The sequence below is a fragment of the Eubalaena glacialis genome, chromosome 1, assembly GCF_028564815.1.
Source record: "Eubalaena glacialis isolate mEubGla1 chromosome 1, mEubGla1.1.hap2.+ XY, whole genome shotgun sequence".
Taxonomy (NCBI): Eukaryota; Metazoa; Chordata; class Mammalia; order Artiodactyla; family Balaenidae; genus Eubalaena; species Eubalaena glacialis.
In genome coordinates this window covers 206,727,811-206,743,916 of record NC_083716.1, presented here as the reverse complement: position 1 = coordinate 206,743,916, position 16,106 = coordinate 206,727,811, and the positions used below count along the sequence as shown (strand labels likewise).

General features: G+C 39.5%; 1 protein-coding gene across 2 annotated transcripts in view; it reads right to left on the bottom strand.

Annotated features, from left to right (window-relative positions):
- The window catches only part of CDK15 (cyclin dependent kinase 15), an 84,517-nt gene that overhangs the window by 26,491 nt on the left and 41,920 nt on the right, over positions 1–16,106 (bottom strand). For both annotated transcript variants that reach the window (XM_061203990.1, XM_061203999.1), the window contains exons 9-10: positions 11,317–11,410; positions 4,790–4,853 (exon numbers count right to left, since the gene is read on the bottom strand). In XM_061203990.1, coding sequence (XP_061059973.1) covers positions 4,790–4,853; positions 11,317–11,410 — 158 coding nt within the window. The remainder of the gene's footprint in view (positions 1–4,789; positions 4,854–11,316; positions 11,411–16,106) is intronic.

Below are 16,106 nucleotides of genomic sequence, written 5' to 3'. Positions count from 1 at the left end.
CAGTGGAAAATCTTTCCATGTGCAGTGTTCTTTCCTGGGGCTGAAAGGACCAGGATAATCCCGGATGCTTCCCTGCAGCTGAGCTCATGTCACAAATCAGGCATGATTTTCAGCAGATATTTCTTTAAAAGTTTGAAGGCCTCTGTGGACTCTATTCCCTTCTCAACGGGAACAGGCATCAAAGAGACGGGAATAAAATGCTTTGCACTCACATCAGGAACTAATTGCCAATCTGGCAAATGCATTGACTAATGTCATGCACTGTTATTTCTAAATCCTCTCCTGTCCTTGACCCCCAGTATCTAGATGTAAACTTGGGACCATTAGTGGAGAAGGATAAAGTCTTCTGGTGCCTCAAATGGAATTGAGAGGGATTTAAACTAGGCGCTTTTGAGTGTGGTGAAATGAACCCAGCAGTACATTAATGCTAGGATTTGAGCTCACACAGCATGAGTGCTTTCAAAAACCGTGTTTAAGGAAGCAAACAGAGCCACGACAGACCCTTTCAGTGGAGCAAAAGGAGTTGGCTGAAACAATCAGTGACACATTAAAAAACCACAACTGGGCTGCAATCATGTGGGCAGAAAAAAAAGTTTTTCTTTATCACAGGATCTTTGCATCTAATGAGATGGTGCCTGGACAACCTCCAGAGGGGTAAGGCCTCTGTTTACTTTAGCTGAGAAATGTCTAAATATTTAGTTGGTTCTCTTAAAAGCCTTACACCAGTCTGTAGCAAACTGGTCTTTGAGGTATGATCTTACTGGGTCTATATTGCCATTGGGAGAGCTATTTAAAGGGAATTTGGAAAAGTCAGAAGATATTACCACTGAAGGTGCAAATGTTAACTTTTTTTTTCCCCTTCTCAAAATTAACTCTTTTTAATGTCCTCCAAATATTTAGTTTAGGACCAATACCTTGCCAGTCAATACTTTCTCTTAATTCATCCTAAATGGTTCTCTACTTCTTACATACTCTTTATTCTTATTGGTTCCAGTTGGGCCCGAAGTGCTTGAGGCTAAAAAGGGGAGGGACTCCTGAGCGCATTTTCTTGGGAGCGGGAGGGGAAGCTAAGAGGGCTGAGAGAGCTTTGTAAAAATGTCTATAGGGGTCCACCCTTTGAATTCACGCTACTGTCATGTATCGGCAGATTTCAGTCAAGACCAATATCCAGTTTGCTCTAAACTTCTGGGATCCTCTGTGTCACAGACACAGTGCACCCCAGATATGGCATCAGTTGGGGCTTTAACCTTTTTAGACTTTCCGATAGTAGAATTCCCTCCAGCATGCCTTCTTTATTATTGCTTCCTGTGGACTCTCACTAAGGATCACCGAACTGCTCCCCTCCCCCGCTGCAGGAGGCCAGCACAGACCCTGTTCCGCCAGTTTGATGAATGTGTCTTGGCTAATTGTGTGCAAGATGGCAGGCCTTTAGCAAGTGTGACCAGTTTATTGTTCAGCCAATCACAGGCGCCTCAGTTAGCATGTGAAAAGGGGGTGTGTTGCCGGGGAGGGTGAGTGTTCTGGCGGCTGAGTCAAAGGAGGAGCGTTTTGGGGGGTCACAGAGCAACACCCACTTCTTTGAGGGGATGTTACTATGCTCTACTAAACCTGTAAACCTCTTACTCAAAGCGCTTTTTTTTCTCTTCCCTCTTTTTTCAAGGAGATCTTTTTTTCCCATGGTGCAAGCAAGGCAAGACACTGGCTACTCTACAGATGGAGCTCACGTTCCGGGGTTTTTAATATTTCACTTTTATATTTCTGTTAGAGAATGATCCTGCTGAGAGTGTGGGAGTCCGTGCTCGTCAGAACCCCCTCACTGACACTTGGATATATTGCTCTGAAAGCTATCCCAGGAGAAAAGATTAAACAAAAAAAAGCCTACTTTTCAAAGCCTGCTTCTCAATCTGCCCACATCAAAATAAGACAACTGGCCCTTTGAAGTGGAAGACACAAGAGTTCTCAGCCAGCTTGCTTAAAGCAGGGGGTGGGGCTGGGGGAGATAAGGAAGGAAGGAAGGAAAGAAGGAAGGAAGGAAGGAAGGAAAGAAAGAAAGAAAGAAAGAAAGAAAGAAAGAAAGAAAGAAAGAAAGAAAGAAAGAAAGAAAGAAAGAGAGAGAGAGAGAGAGAAAGAAAGAAAGAAAGAAGGAAGGAAGGAAGGAAGGAAGGAAGGAAGGAAGGAAAGAAAGAAAGAAAGAAAGAAAGAAAGAAAGAAAGAAAGACCAGTGTCTAAAATTATATACCTTACTTCCTTCACCCAGATTTAATCAGGCACAAGAGTCTGAATTGATGGCGAGAAAACTTACAGCCCTGCTCATCAGCACCCCAAGAAAACAGGTAACTGGTCAGAGGAACCTGTCCAGCGGGGTCAGCACCAGGTGTTTTTTTAAAACCTGTACAAACAGAAACTGTGCTGTTCATACATAGTCGAGACAAGACCTGGTAAGGGCAGCGTGGGCACAGATGGCCACTGGATGGTTCCCTAAGTTCTGAGCTCTCCAGCTCCCTCAAAGTTGTTGTGCAGCTGAATTCAAAGTTTGCGGGCTCTAAGAGTGTAAAGGAGAGGAATGAAAATCTCATCAAGAATGGCGTTAACAGTTCTCCTCTGTGACATTTTACTGGCTCCCGTCCCCTCTTCTGGTCCCTTAATCACTGGAGCTCAAGTCCCTGGAAGCAGCAGCAATAGCTCAGGGATGGGGGTGGGTGGGAGGCGGCTCGAAGGGACTTCTTAATTCATATAAGGGGATGTTCCTGGAACACGGATGTGGGTGGCTGTTTTAAAACATAGTCCTTGCGATTGAGTTATCAATAGTACTGACCCCGTGCCCAAGATATGCTGGACTTTTAAGATTTACAAGTAAAAGTTGAGACATCTTGGCTGTGACTAAGGTTACAACGCCCTTCCCTTCGTAAGCCTAGCCTGGCCCACAGCTATACACTGCCCAAGCCCGTGGAAGTGGGGCTCACAAATGAGCACACCCCCCCCATAAGGAGAGCTGGTGAAAGAGTGTGGATGAATGAATACAAACCCAACCTCTTAGAGATCCATGAATGTGCCGAATTCATCTATGCAGACCCAGCACGTTACACAGTGCCTGGCAGATAGTAGGTGCTCAGAAATTTTTGACTTATTTGAATTAAATTGAATCCTTACTAGAAAAACAATGCAAAGTATGAACCCTATTGATGTTGGGGCTGGAGAATTCTCTTCATAAATAAAAAATTGCATATTACTTTGAAATGACAGCAAAATAAAAAATGCAACATATTTCTCAATGTTTTATTGGAACCCAGTTATCTTATTTAGTACAGAATCTGGCAGAGAAGCATTTTGGACAAGTTTCTATCATTATTGTTCTCATCAAGGATCACTGTTTATTGCCTGAATCAACCTGAAACCCAAACATTTCAAGTTTGGGGGAACAGCATATGCTCACCATGGCAGCTTTGTATTGAGATCATTCAAATTGTTTTCTACAACCCATCTGTGACCCTAAACTTCTGCTTGCATCCATGTTAGGAAGCTGAGGGGTCCCATTTCACTCAGAGAGTGAAAGGGAAAAGGCGTTATTCCAAGCCCTGCGGCGAGAGGGTGGCATTTTTCTCAAGCAGTAAACTCAAGCAAAATCATTAGAAAAGATAAACTATTTGGAAATGATCCGAACACCATTTAGCAATGCATACAGATCATTCACAAAGCAGCTGAAATGACTTTACAGTTGGTCTTTAGCTGGTGTAGGTTTTCCACAATCCTGGTCAGTTCAAGATGCCTGAACCCTAGGTAGAGCTGTTTGAGCAAAACTATTAGATGCTGGAGAAAAAAGTAAAAAATTCCCATCCTCCTATGTCTTTTGTTTTCCATTTTAATTGTCTTTGAAATCTCCTTACAATTTCTTGCTCTCATAAAACCCTTCCAGGATAACCTCATACCAAAGTTAGTAATGACAACAATTTGGGGAAATTCCATTTTTAGTTATGGGACAATGGAATAATATAGAGACTGGAAAATCAGACTTGGGCCACATTCTCCATAATTTGTACATATTTACCTCCCCTTTAATCCTTCCTGCAAGAGTCCAGCTCTGGTATGGCCATTACTTGCTTCTCAACCTCTGATATGGTCCTTCATCCTATAGCTCATTGCTTGTCTCCTCTCTTCTGTCTCAACATCCTTAAAGTGACAACTGGGTAATCTGACCTCTCTGGCATGTCCTTGGGACCATTTCTCAAAGACATCCCCCATGGCAACACTTCCACCCCCAGGAGGCAGTATTGGAGGACAAAATGTGTGACAGAAAATGACCAAGTGTTAGGTTTGGAGACAATGGATGAACTCTGGTACAATCTAGAGACATGTTACCTGGCCTGTCCTAGGCCCAGTGAGCCTCTACTTCCCCACTATTGTATTAGCTTTCTTTTTATACTTTATGAGATACAATAACCTAGCAAATAAACTCAATGATAGTCACTGGGCTCAAAAATGAGACCATCTTTTGAGTTGTCCTTTTAAGCCATTGGGTATTTGGAAATGGTTGTGGAATCCACAGTAACAGTCATTCCAGATTGTTATTCAGCTTGTTACTTGTGTTTTACAGAGTTGGAGAACTGATCTAACCTCAACTACTATTTCAATGATGTCCTCCTCGTAAAAAGGTTAGTCAGGGAATATGAGTCTAAAAATCTGTCTAGAGCTATCTACACTGTTAACAATTAAAGAAGGACACCCTGTTTGTGTGGCCAGTGCTCTCACACTGCTAATTCTCAGAGGTTTTGGAAGCTCAAGTCAATATTACCTGGATTGTAGTTAGGTAGCTTGGAAACTCCAGGCCAGTTATCCTCCGTAGGGACTCCCAGCACCTATATAAAGCCAAAGAAAGACAAAGAAAGATGAGGGGGAGATGAGGTGGATGGAGCAGGTATGGAGACATGAAGGACACATCAGGGAGGAAGAGGGAAGAAATGAATGTATGTCACATTATGCCAGCTGATGTGTAAAAGAAAGAAACTTTAGTGTTTCCAACATTTGCAGTTTAATGGGCAAAACTGCAGTGTATTTCTACGGTCCTATGTGTCAACATGACTGGGCTAAAGGATGCCCAAGATAGCCGGTAAAACATTATGTCTGGGGTGTCTGTGCGGGTGTTTCTGGAAGAGATTAGTATTTGAATCAGTAGACTGAATAAAGAGATTGGCCCTCACCAATGTGGGTGGCATTATCCAATTGGTAGAGGACCTGAATAGAACAAAAAGGTGGAGGAAGGGCAAATTTTCTCTCTTTCTTCTTGAGCTGGGACATCGCCTTCTCTTGCCTTTGGACATTGGAGCTCCTAGTTCTCTGGCCTTCAGATTCTGGGACTTAAACCAGTGGTCCCCTTAGACTGAATTATACCACCAGCTTTCCTGGTTCTCCAGCTTGCAGAGGACATATCTCAGCCTCCATGAAATCACATGAGCCAATTCCCATAATAAATCACAAGAGATACACACACACACACACACAAATACATACATATCTCCTATTGGTTCTGTTTCTCTGGAGAACTCTGACTAATACAGATCATATAACCTTGCTTAAAGTCATATTCTCATCCCAAAATATCTACAGACATACCTCGGAGATATTATGGGTTTGGTACTACAATAAAGCTAATATTGTAGTAAAGTGAGTCACACAAATTTTCGGTTTCCTGGTGCATATAAAAGTTATGTTTACACTATACTATGGTCTATTAAGTATGTAACAGAGCAATGCACATACCTTAATTTAAAAAACCAATGTACATACCTTAATTTAAAAATGTTTCCTCACTAAAAATTGCTAACCATCATCTGACAGCGCAGGGTTGCCACAAACCTTCAATTTGTTAAAAAAAAAAAAAAAAGCAATGTCTGCAAAGTGCTATAAAGTGAAGCACAATAAAACGAGGTATGTCTGCTGTACTGCATGATCACCATACATTAGGATGCTGCATTGGGAGTTAGGAATATAAAAAGACAGGAGTGATAAAGTGTCCCTTTGCCTTACATCAGATGATTGTATTTATATATATATGTCTCAACAGGAGACACTTGACAGTTTAAATTATGCCTCAGCATGGGCATTCAGCTGTTCCCCGATGTGCTCAAATTAAAAAGGATTCAGATTACTGACCTTTAAGCGGTGGAATGTTGGCTAAAAATGATCCCAAACCTAACTCTAGTCTTTTCTACCAAATTCATCTCATCTGCTTGTTTTCTCTGTGGCCCAGCAGCTTGGAATACGGTATTTGGTTTTTAACTGGTGGACAGTAATATTAACAACATCACTTGAAAAAGAGCTCACTTGTGCTTTGGATTACCAAATTGAAGCTTTAGTTTTTAATTACTATGAAAAGTCTTTTGGAGTATAAAGACAAACACTTCAGATTTTAGATGGTGCTGTTACTGTGAGTTCCCTTGTAGGCAAAATCTTACCATTCTTTTAAGATAATCATAAAAGCCCAATATCAGTTATATCTAGGAGCCAGAATAATATTGTTTTTGTGAAATATTAATAAAACACTAGTAGTTTTCATACACCACTACAATATAACTCTTCTTAGAAGCATATCTCAGTACAAGTCTTTATAGAAGCATCTCTCATAGAAAAAGCCTAGTGAATCCATTTGTAAAATGCTGGATACAGATGCTGGCCCAGTTGTTATGGCAGGAAGTCAATTGCCCAACAATGGCTGATAATAATCAATGAGGAATCCAGAAGGCTCTTAATATTTACCAGCTTGCTGACTAGGACTCTAGCCGAGAAGTACACTTTGTGGTGTCTGTTAAGCTTGTCCTCAAACAAAAGACACTGAAGCGCCATTTTCCCTCACATAATAAAAAAATTAAGCCACCCAGTAGAAGCTTCTTTCTTTGATCCATTCCCTAAACAAACTGAAAAGCTACTGAGAGGATTACAGGCTTTTCCTAGCAGCCACCCTGAGCCGGAGGAAACACTAAGAATCCTGGAATCCATTTTGAAAAACCAACTGGACTAATTCTTCTTTTGTGGGAGAGGGCCAGAGGATGGGAAGCTAATTCTTCTTTGTTAACCTACCATCTTATGTATTTGCACAGATGTGCATGTAAACAAGTGGGTGGGATGATTCACATGTACCCCTACATCTTCTGTTGCCTGGCAAAGCACAATGAAAGAAAGTAAAGATAATGAAGAGAAAGCGATAAAGGAAATAAATAACGACCATATCCATATTTTCACTAAGGTGAAAGTTACCAGAATTGTTGGTTACTTTGTATTATTGTGTAATTAAAGCCAGCAAAATGGGTACCAACAACTTTGGAATATTGTGCTAAAAGCTTTAAGCCTGAGATTTTAAAAGTTTAAACAAAAATTCAATATCCTTTATTTGGAAATTTGATGCTCAGTTTTTATTTGAAAGTTACTGAATTCATTTTCACTTGAGAAAATTACTAAATCTCTGCTTCACTGACTGGGAAACTGAAAACCAAAAATTGTTGATTTACTCCCTCCCTGAAGGCTCTTAAAAGGCAGCTAGTGAGTGCTGTGTTTGAAACCACAGTGGGCTGCAAGGGCTGTTTTCTGCCTTTGCTGGAATGGAAACTGAAGGCATTTTGATTAATGGCTTTAAAGTCTGCATCGTTTATTTTATTCTGATTTTAGAACCACATCTGGTATTATTTGCTAAAAATACTTATTAAAAGAATTAGATTTCTAAAAAATTGATTAAAAATCGATGACAGCCATTCAGATGTAAACACACACACACGCACGGAGGCATTTCAGAAAGATGGTAAAATAAAAATTCAGGACTTACTATTATGCCTTTATTCCTAAGTGTGAGATCTCAGAATAAATGTAAAGAAAAGTTGTGATTAGAGGTTGGGAGATGTAGACTGGACCATTGCTTTCAAAGAAGCAATTCCTACATCAAGTATCATAGAACCCGAAATAGACCACCTTTAGTAAAACACAACTCAGGAGCCATTTGTAATGTTTGAATTTCCAAGCTGCTTGGGATGTAGTAGTGTAAGAGATAACACACTGCTGAATGTGGTTCTCTCTTTGTCCTCAGAGCACGGAACTACAGATGTGGTAACAAAACTGTGGCCTCTACCTGCTTGGACAGAACCAGGGGGGAACAGAGATGTAATGAATCTGACCTCTTGGTGCCCATAAGGGAGAACTAAGCAATATGGAACTATCTCCTGATCAGCACAGATTGAAAATCAACAATGAGCTATACAAGTCAATAAACCTGAGAAATAACCACGGGGCTTGTGGGGAGGGGACAATAAACAGAGAAGAATATTATGATTAAAAATGATAGAAGCTACAATATTCTCTTAACACTTTGTTCAAAGAGGTCACAAGTTCATGGAGTCAGACAATCAAATATACTTTAAGATGCTAGAGACCCAGGGAGATAAATTATGAGACTTGCGTTACCACCTAACTTGAAGTTAGGGCTGGGTTCAGAACTCATGTCTACTAACACCAAGCCAGTGTCATTTCTAGTGTGTTTACTTGTTTTATATTTGTAATGAGTTGTCATAAATGTCAAAATAAAGTCCTTCTGATTTATTGCAGTGTGATAAGAATAATGGTAGACGTGAACATGGCTTCCTGGGCAGGACCTGTTGGACTCATTTGTTAAGACACATTTGTTTTGGCTGCATCACTCATGCTTTGGTACTTTATGTCCAGATACAAGTCCAAAATTTTCACTTACTGAATTACCTAAAACATCTTCAGATGGCCAGTGTCAGCCACCAAGACCAGTCCCGGAAACTTGAACCAATAACTAGAGAGCCATCAGGTCCTGGGAAACGTCTAACTCATTCTTTCTGTCCTATGATTTCTAAGTGCTATGCTAAATGCAAAGAACTGTAAAATGATTGCTTTTAAGAACACGATCATTTAAAAATAGGAAGTAATGTAAAAAAATCAGTTTATATATAACTCTTCAAATATCCTAACAGCATACCTTATCTCAGTATTATAATTTTTATTAACTATCTATATATACATACATCTTTTTGCATCTATACATAGTTTATGTTTGTTTTACATATATTTACTTATATTACACCCATCACCCCACCTAGACTGAACAACAGGTGAAAGCATAGATCATGCATTTTTCCTATTCTTTCCATTTTTCCATGCCTTGTAACATCTTATAAGATAATGAGTGTCCAATAAATATTGTGTCCTGATTTAATGGCTAGGAAAAACTTTTCAAATGTGTAAAAGATCACTGCAGGGTCTGGTCTAGGCAGTGCTAGCTAAGCTTCCTCTAATGTGGACAAGAAATAATATTAAGTGGGAGAACAGAACAATTAGGTGAAATATTAGGAAATGCCTGTTAACAGTTTGGTCATTGAAACATCTCTATGAAAATAATTTCTATGAGAGAGAAAGACAGCAAACATTTATCGAGCACTTATGGCACATGGGGCTTGTTATGCATTTGATCTTATGAAATTCTCACAGCAAGGTTAGAAAGTCATTATCGCTAGCCCCATTTAACAAATGAGGAAACTGAAGTTCAGAGGGACTACATAACTTGCACACGTTCGTCTCGCTAAAAAGTGGCTAGAATTCAAATGCTGGTCTTCGACTCTAAAGCCATTAATTACATTAGGCTGCCTCCAGTTTAGATGATGATATCATCCAGTGATACTTTTTGAAGGTAGCAGTTCTTGGTCTTACAGGGGAATTTTGAGAAAAAAAAAAAACTTTTGGCTTGAAAAATGTTTTTATTTTTAGTTTGTGAATGCGTCCCAATTTTTCCTATGTTCCTCCATAATATCCCCAATGTTTCCAAAAGAAAGCTTAATGGCAGTGATTAATCTCTATAAAATGTCTTAATTTCACAAAGGACATTTTATTTTATTTTGACATTCACAAAGCACAATGTTTTCTGGGTCATGAATCTGTAGCACTAGACTGGTTTGCACAGAATATCTTCATAAAGGTGAGCCATTGACCCTCCAGACACTAGCAACTAACTCTTCCCTTTTCCTAAATGTTCCCTGAGGATTTTCCTCACCTTCATGTGTGTATTAAAGATAAACTCAGCTTTTTTTTTTTAAATAAATGAAGGACTCCACAGTGGAGACACAATTCGAAAATGAAACTTTTATACCATTCCTGGAAAGGCAAAATATTTGGGGCCACTGAATCAAAATCATAAAGTTTGAGAAAAGACAAGTTTCCTCACCTGCACACAAAAATCCCACTCTGTAATATTTCCCAAGATACCTGATTGGGAAGCTGTTAGCAAGTATGCTCTAGATGCCTGCTTGAAGCAAGCAAACTTGAAAGGGAGCAGAATCCAGGATACAAGCGATACCCTCCCCCCACCCCAGTTTAAAGCACTTGACACATGCTACAATATGGATGGATCTTGAAAACATTACACTAAGTGAAATAAGCCAAACACAAAGGACAAATCCTGTTAAGTTTCTACTTATATGAAAACCTAGAATGGGCAAATTCATGGAGACAGAAGGTCGATGAGAGGTTACCGGGGGCTGGGGGCAGGAAAAATGGGGAGCTGGTTGAGTGGATACAGAGCTTCTGTTTGGGATGATGAAAAAGTTTTGGAAATGGATGGTGGTGATGGTTGCACGGCAATGTGAATGCATTTAATGCTATGAACTGTACTCTTAAAAATGGTTAGAATGGTAAATTTTATGCTATATATATTTAACCACAATTTAAAAATCATCAAAAAAAAGACAGCAATATATAAATGACTATAGTACAAGGCATATAAGCTACCAGGGACATAAAAATGAAGTACATAATGGTGCAAATGAGGGAGGGATAAATAATGAATAAAGAAATGGAACCACACACACAAAAGCACCCTGTTACCTTAGGAATCTGGTTTTGGAGGAGCATACTTCTCTCACACTAACACGGGAAGCCTTTGTTTTATCAGGGTTCTATGAAAATTCAGTGCCTTGTCTTCAGTTGACAAAGATCCGGGGCCAAATATATGGTAGACTTAGAGCTGGGGGTGGCAGGGCAGGGATGTGTTTAATTAGTAATGGCAGAAATTGCCCTGGGAGGTTGAGACAATAATCACCGGGAGCAAGTGGATTCATGGGCTGCCATGGGACAACGGGGGGTCCCTGACCACTCATTCCCAAGGTGCTTATGCCCCTGGCAAATACCACAGTTTCCACAACCCTTAAAATACGGCTTACTCTCTCAAAGCAGATGGACTGCTTCGTTTGTCTCTAAGGAAAATTTGGTTCAAAGTTTGTAATGCATATATTTTTTTCTTCCTAAGAGGAATTCTTCTCTTACCTCCCAGATCTTCTCCAGCTGTTCAAGGATGTTGGAAACCCCAGGAAACAAGGGTTGACCCTGGAACATTTCAATAAAGATGCAGCCTGCACCCCTAACAAAGAAATAAGAGTCAACCCAATACTTTCAAGGAACCCATACATGCAAAACTGAACTACTAGCATTTCACCTCCCAAGAAATGCTTTGAGGACAATTAGATAGGGGCCACATACTATGAAAAGTCTTGGCAGAAAAAGTCCCTATGTTAAACAAAAATAAAAACAGCCTGCAGCTTTTTGTTAAAATGGAACACAATGGGCATTTAGGAACACAGTATAGAAAGCAAACATTTGAGTTCATTCAAGCTCATTAACAATCTATTTTATGAGAGGAGGGGAAAGTACTGAATCTCCAAACTGAATACCCTCTTTCACTGAAACTAAGATGCTATCATTGTAAGAAGCATCATTATTGTATGTACTTTTAAGAAACCAAAAAAAAAACAAAACAAAAAAAACCCCACAAGTTAAACTGTGATGATCAGAATGTTTCTTTCATATTCATTGAAAGGGCTGTTACAAATTTAATTAGACAGATTATTTCACCATATATCATACTTGTACATCCAAAAAAAAAAAGGAATATTAAGTGGAAGAAATTGGTTTAGCTACTCATCAAACTTTTTGACATTCAGCATTTGACTCAGACTCTTTGATGTCTGTGTTTATCCATGGTATCGTCCTTTGACGGTATCGTCAGGAGTTTGATGATACAGCATTTCGTAAAATAATCCATAAAACAACCAAGAGTCATTGGTGCTGGGGCTCCTAAGCTGACCTTGCAGTTACGTGTTAGCCCACTTTTGACTCCAGCTTAAAGAATGTTGCAAAACATGTCTGATTCACGCCTTCTCCACAACCATTTGGTTCATAGGGGTTAAAAAGAAAGAAAAAAAAAAGAGGTCTCCTGTCTTCCAAGTTACTGACACCCATTCTGCAAGTTTTGATGCTGCCATGTTTGATGTCCACACATGTACACTGGTAACTACAGTCATAACTGAAGCATGGCTGACGGCTACTGTAAGATGCTACTGATTTTAAGACGCATCCTGATTTAACAGAGAATGTGCATCTTAAAATAGATTAAATAGGAAGAAATATAAATTTTCTTTCCTACTTAGTCAAACTGGAGGATAATTCCTCAGGAACAGTAAGAAGTAAGATTTATTTTGCTAATAATGCACATTTTTACTCTTTTTTAAAATTTTTATTTATTTATTTATTTATTTTTGTCTGTGTTGTGTCTTCGTTTTTGTGAGAGGGCTTTCTCTAGTTGTGGCAAGTGGGGGCCACTCTTCATAGCAGTGCGCGGGCCTCTCACCATCGCGGCCTCTCTTGTTGCGGAGCACAGGCTCCAGACGCGCAGGCTCAGTAATTGTGGCTCACGGGCCCAGCTGCTCCGCGGCATGTGGGATCCTCCCAGACCAGGGCTCGAACCCGTGTCCCCTGCATTGGCAGGCAGATTCTCAACCACTGCGCCACCAGGGAAGCCCAACACATTTTTACTCTTACAAATCTTTATTTATTTATTTATGGCTGCGTTGGGTCTTCGTTGCTGCACGCGGGCTTTCTCTAGTTGTGGCGAGCGGTGGCTACTCTTCGTTGCGGTACACATGCTTCTCACTGTGGTGGCTTCTTTTGTTTCGGAGCACGGGCTCTACGCACGGGGGCTTCAGTAGTTGTGGCACATGGGCTCAGTAGTTGTGGCTTGTGGGCTCTAGAGCGCAGGCTCAGTAGTTGTGACGCATAAGCTTAGTTGCTCCGCGGCATGTGGGATCTTCCCAGACCAGGTCTCGAACCCCTGTCCCCTGCATTGGCAGGCAGATTCTAAACCACTGTGCCACCAGGGAAGTCCCAACTCTTACAAATCTTTTGAGAATGGTTCAGGTGACTGATTACAGAGATTATCCCCATGGTCTAATACTTCCCCAGTTTTGATGCCAAATCCCTTTCACCATAACACATAATCTTGCAAACTCCCTTAATTGTCTAGACGTTTTGCTGTGGCATGATAAAGAAGAAAATTTCAGTAAAACATTTTATTATAGATCATCATGTTATTAAAGATTTATTATGAAGTTCATTTTAAAATGGTCTTTAATATTATTCATACGTATTTATTACATATGATAAATTTTTACTTTTTCCATCTGACTGTAGACACATGCTATTTAACTTACTTTGTGTAGGAGAAAGCAGATTTCTTGATAAACAAGTTTAAGAATAATTTTTATCTTGTGTCTAGTTTGGGGAGAGAATATATATTAAAAGAAAGACTGACATTTAACTGTATCTTATCACCTCAAAAGACACAAAAACTATTTTCATGACCTAATATTTGGTTTGCATGTAAAATAATCAATTCGCTTATTCTTAGAATTTTGTACACTTGTAAATAAGAGGTATCAGACTAAGTTTTGCAGGTAGTTTTTTGTTTTTTTTCCTCAAACAACAGGTTGTCTTTATCCCTAGTTGTTAAAAAGCTAATTTAGATTAAATGGCCACCATATTTTCTTTTTACTGATTTTTCATGTACAAGAGACATCTTGATATGTGACACAAGAATTTTGGGAATTCCCTGGCAGTCCAGTGGTTAGGACTCGGCGCTTCCACTGCCGGGGCCCGGCTTCAATCCCTGTTGGGGGAACTAAGATCCCATAAGCCACGCAGCACAGCCAAAATAAGAAAAAAGAAAAGAATTTTGATCAGGCAAATATAGCTTAAGAATCTGGTGCACAGTATCTTGAGGTGAATTTTTAGAATTATTATCATTTTAAGACTGCTTACTAGCTTGTTTTTAAATATCCATGGTCTTTTTGCTTCTTGCCTTTAAAGCAACAGATATAAAAGGTAAAAATTAAACAATACATGGAGAATAATAAAAGTAATAGGAAACTGCCAAATGGTTAAAAAACATCCTGGTTGCTAGTAATGGTCAACAGTGAGATAAGCCAGCTGAAAAACTGAGGTGGTGAATACCATCAAATGGTCTCCATCCACCTCCCCTCATGCCTTGTCTTTGCATACTTGAAAGGTCTCAAATCATTTCATTTTGAAGTAAAACACACACACACACACACACACATATATTTATGTATCTGTATGTATAAAACACATGTAATTGTTTATTAACTGACACAAAATAGAAATGGAAATGTAACAGCTTTTGAAGACTTGAACCAACCCTCCATCCAGTACCCTAACACCTTCCAGAAACCCAGGGGCTCACAAATCACCAGAAGGCCTGCGGGCATTTTAAACAAGGTTCAAACCATAGTCATTGCTAGGTTTAAACCTGTAGTCCACTTTTTTCCCCTCCCCTCAAAAGGCTTTCATGGCTCAGAAAAAGCTTGTTGCCTTTTCATGTCCTTTCATACTGGTGGCTGTGGGGAGCCAAGAAGGAAGCCTTTTTCATTACACAGTTTCTTAGTGCCCTTTATCTTCTGCGCCACTAGGACAGTGTACACAATTGTGTAAACATATTGGAGAAAGCTGGACTTTAAGGCCATTATGCAAGTACTGCAGTCTAACACAAGATATTTGCACAAAGAAATAAAATGCTAATATTTGGTTGAAATTCCCATTTGTATGTGCATTTGTATGGTTGGTGCCATATAGGCATTCTCTTGAGTCTTTCTTTTTAAGCTTCACTTGGGGCAGGTGAAAACCTTTCTCACCTAACAATCTGGAGTCTAAGGTTTTATATATATATATGTATATATATATATAGTGTGTGTGTGTGTGTGCACATGTGCAATGTACTTAGAACACTTACAAGACAAACAAAATTCCTAAATCAATTGTATTTCAGGACCTAGAATATCTGTATCATAAATATCAGTGCACTGGTAAGAAAATAAGGCTGTACACCTTAAGTTTGAAAAGGAAAGATATTTTTCAGGTAAGCACTGTTCTTTAAAAACTATATGATTCATCTTCCTATTTTTTTCATTTATTCTTCAGAACTGTTTTTTTTACATTTGCTTTGTAAACAAGTAGTATGGCTTTCAGATTTTTTATTTGCTTCTTAAACAAGTTGTGTGGCCATCATCTATTTTGCCCACCCCAGACTAGCCTTAAAGTAAACATTTTAAATAATCTGAACATTCAGGTCTAGATAGGGAACCAGCTCCTATTTCCTTTTATTCCTCTGTTTTGTTCTTAAATCTTCATTCCTGTGGCTCCTCTTACCCTACATATCTTTAGGCTTCTCAGAGGATTTCTGCTCTGTGGAGATACCCTTGGGGCAGCTCATGTAGATGAAGCGGAACTTCACATGCAGGAGAAAAAAAGACCTGGTGATATCAAAGAGTGAATCCTTCCAGAAGGGAGAGATGCAATGGGTCATTTTATTGCTCTAACTGTGGTTCTTCAGTCAAGTTAGATGAGACAGCTTACATATTTTCTGCTTTTTCTGGCTCTCTTCCTAGTCTTTTCTCTATTCTGAGCATGAACAAATTCTTCCATAAGAAAGAAAAAGATTCCTCAAATTCCTTAGGCAATCTCTGGAGAAATAAACCATCTCAGGAGTTTTGGGTTTGGGGAGGTGCAAGGAGTACATAAGAACATTGTTGGGAGAAGTGAATCAGTATTTCATTTTTCACTATTGACATTAATTCAGAACAGCATGACATATGGCAGTGACACCATATTTCCATTTGCTTTCCCTGGGCCACTCTTTATATTTGGAAGTTTGCAGCAAGAAATCTGACCATAAAGAATCTCTCAGGCAGTGACAACTTTCCATAGTC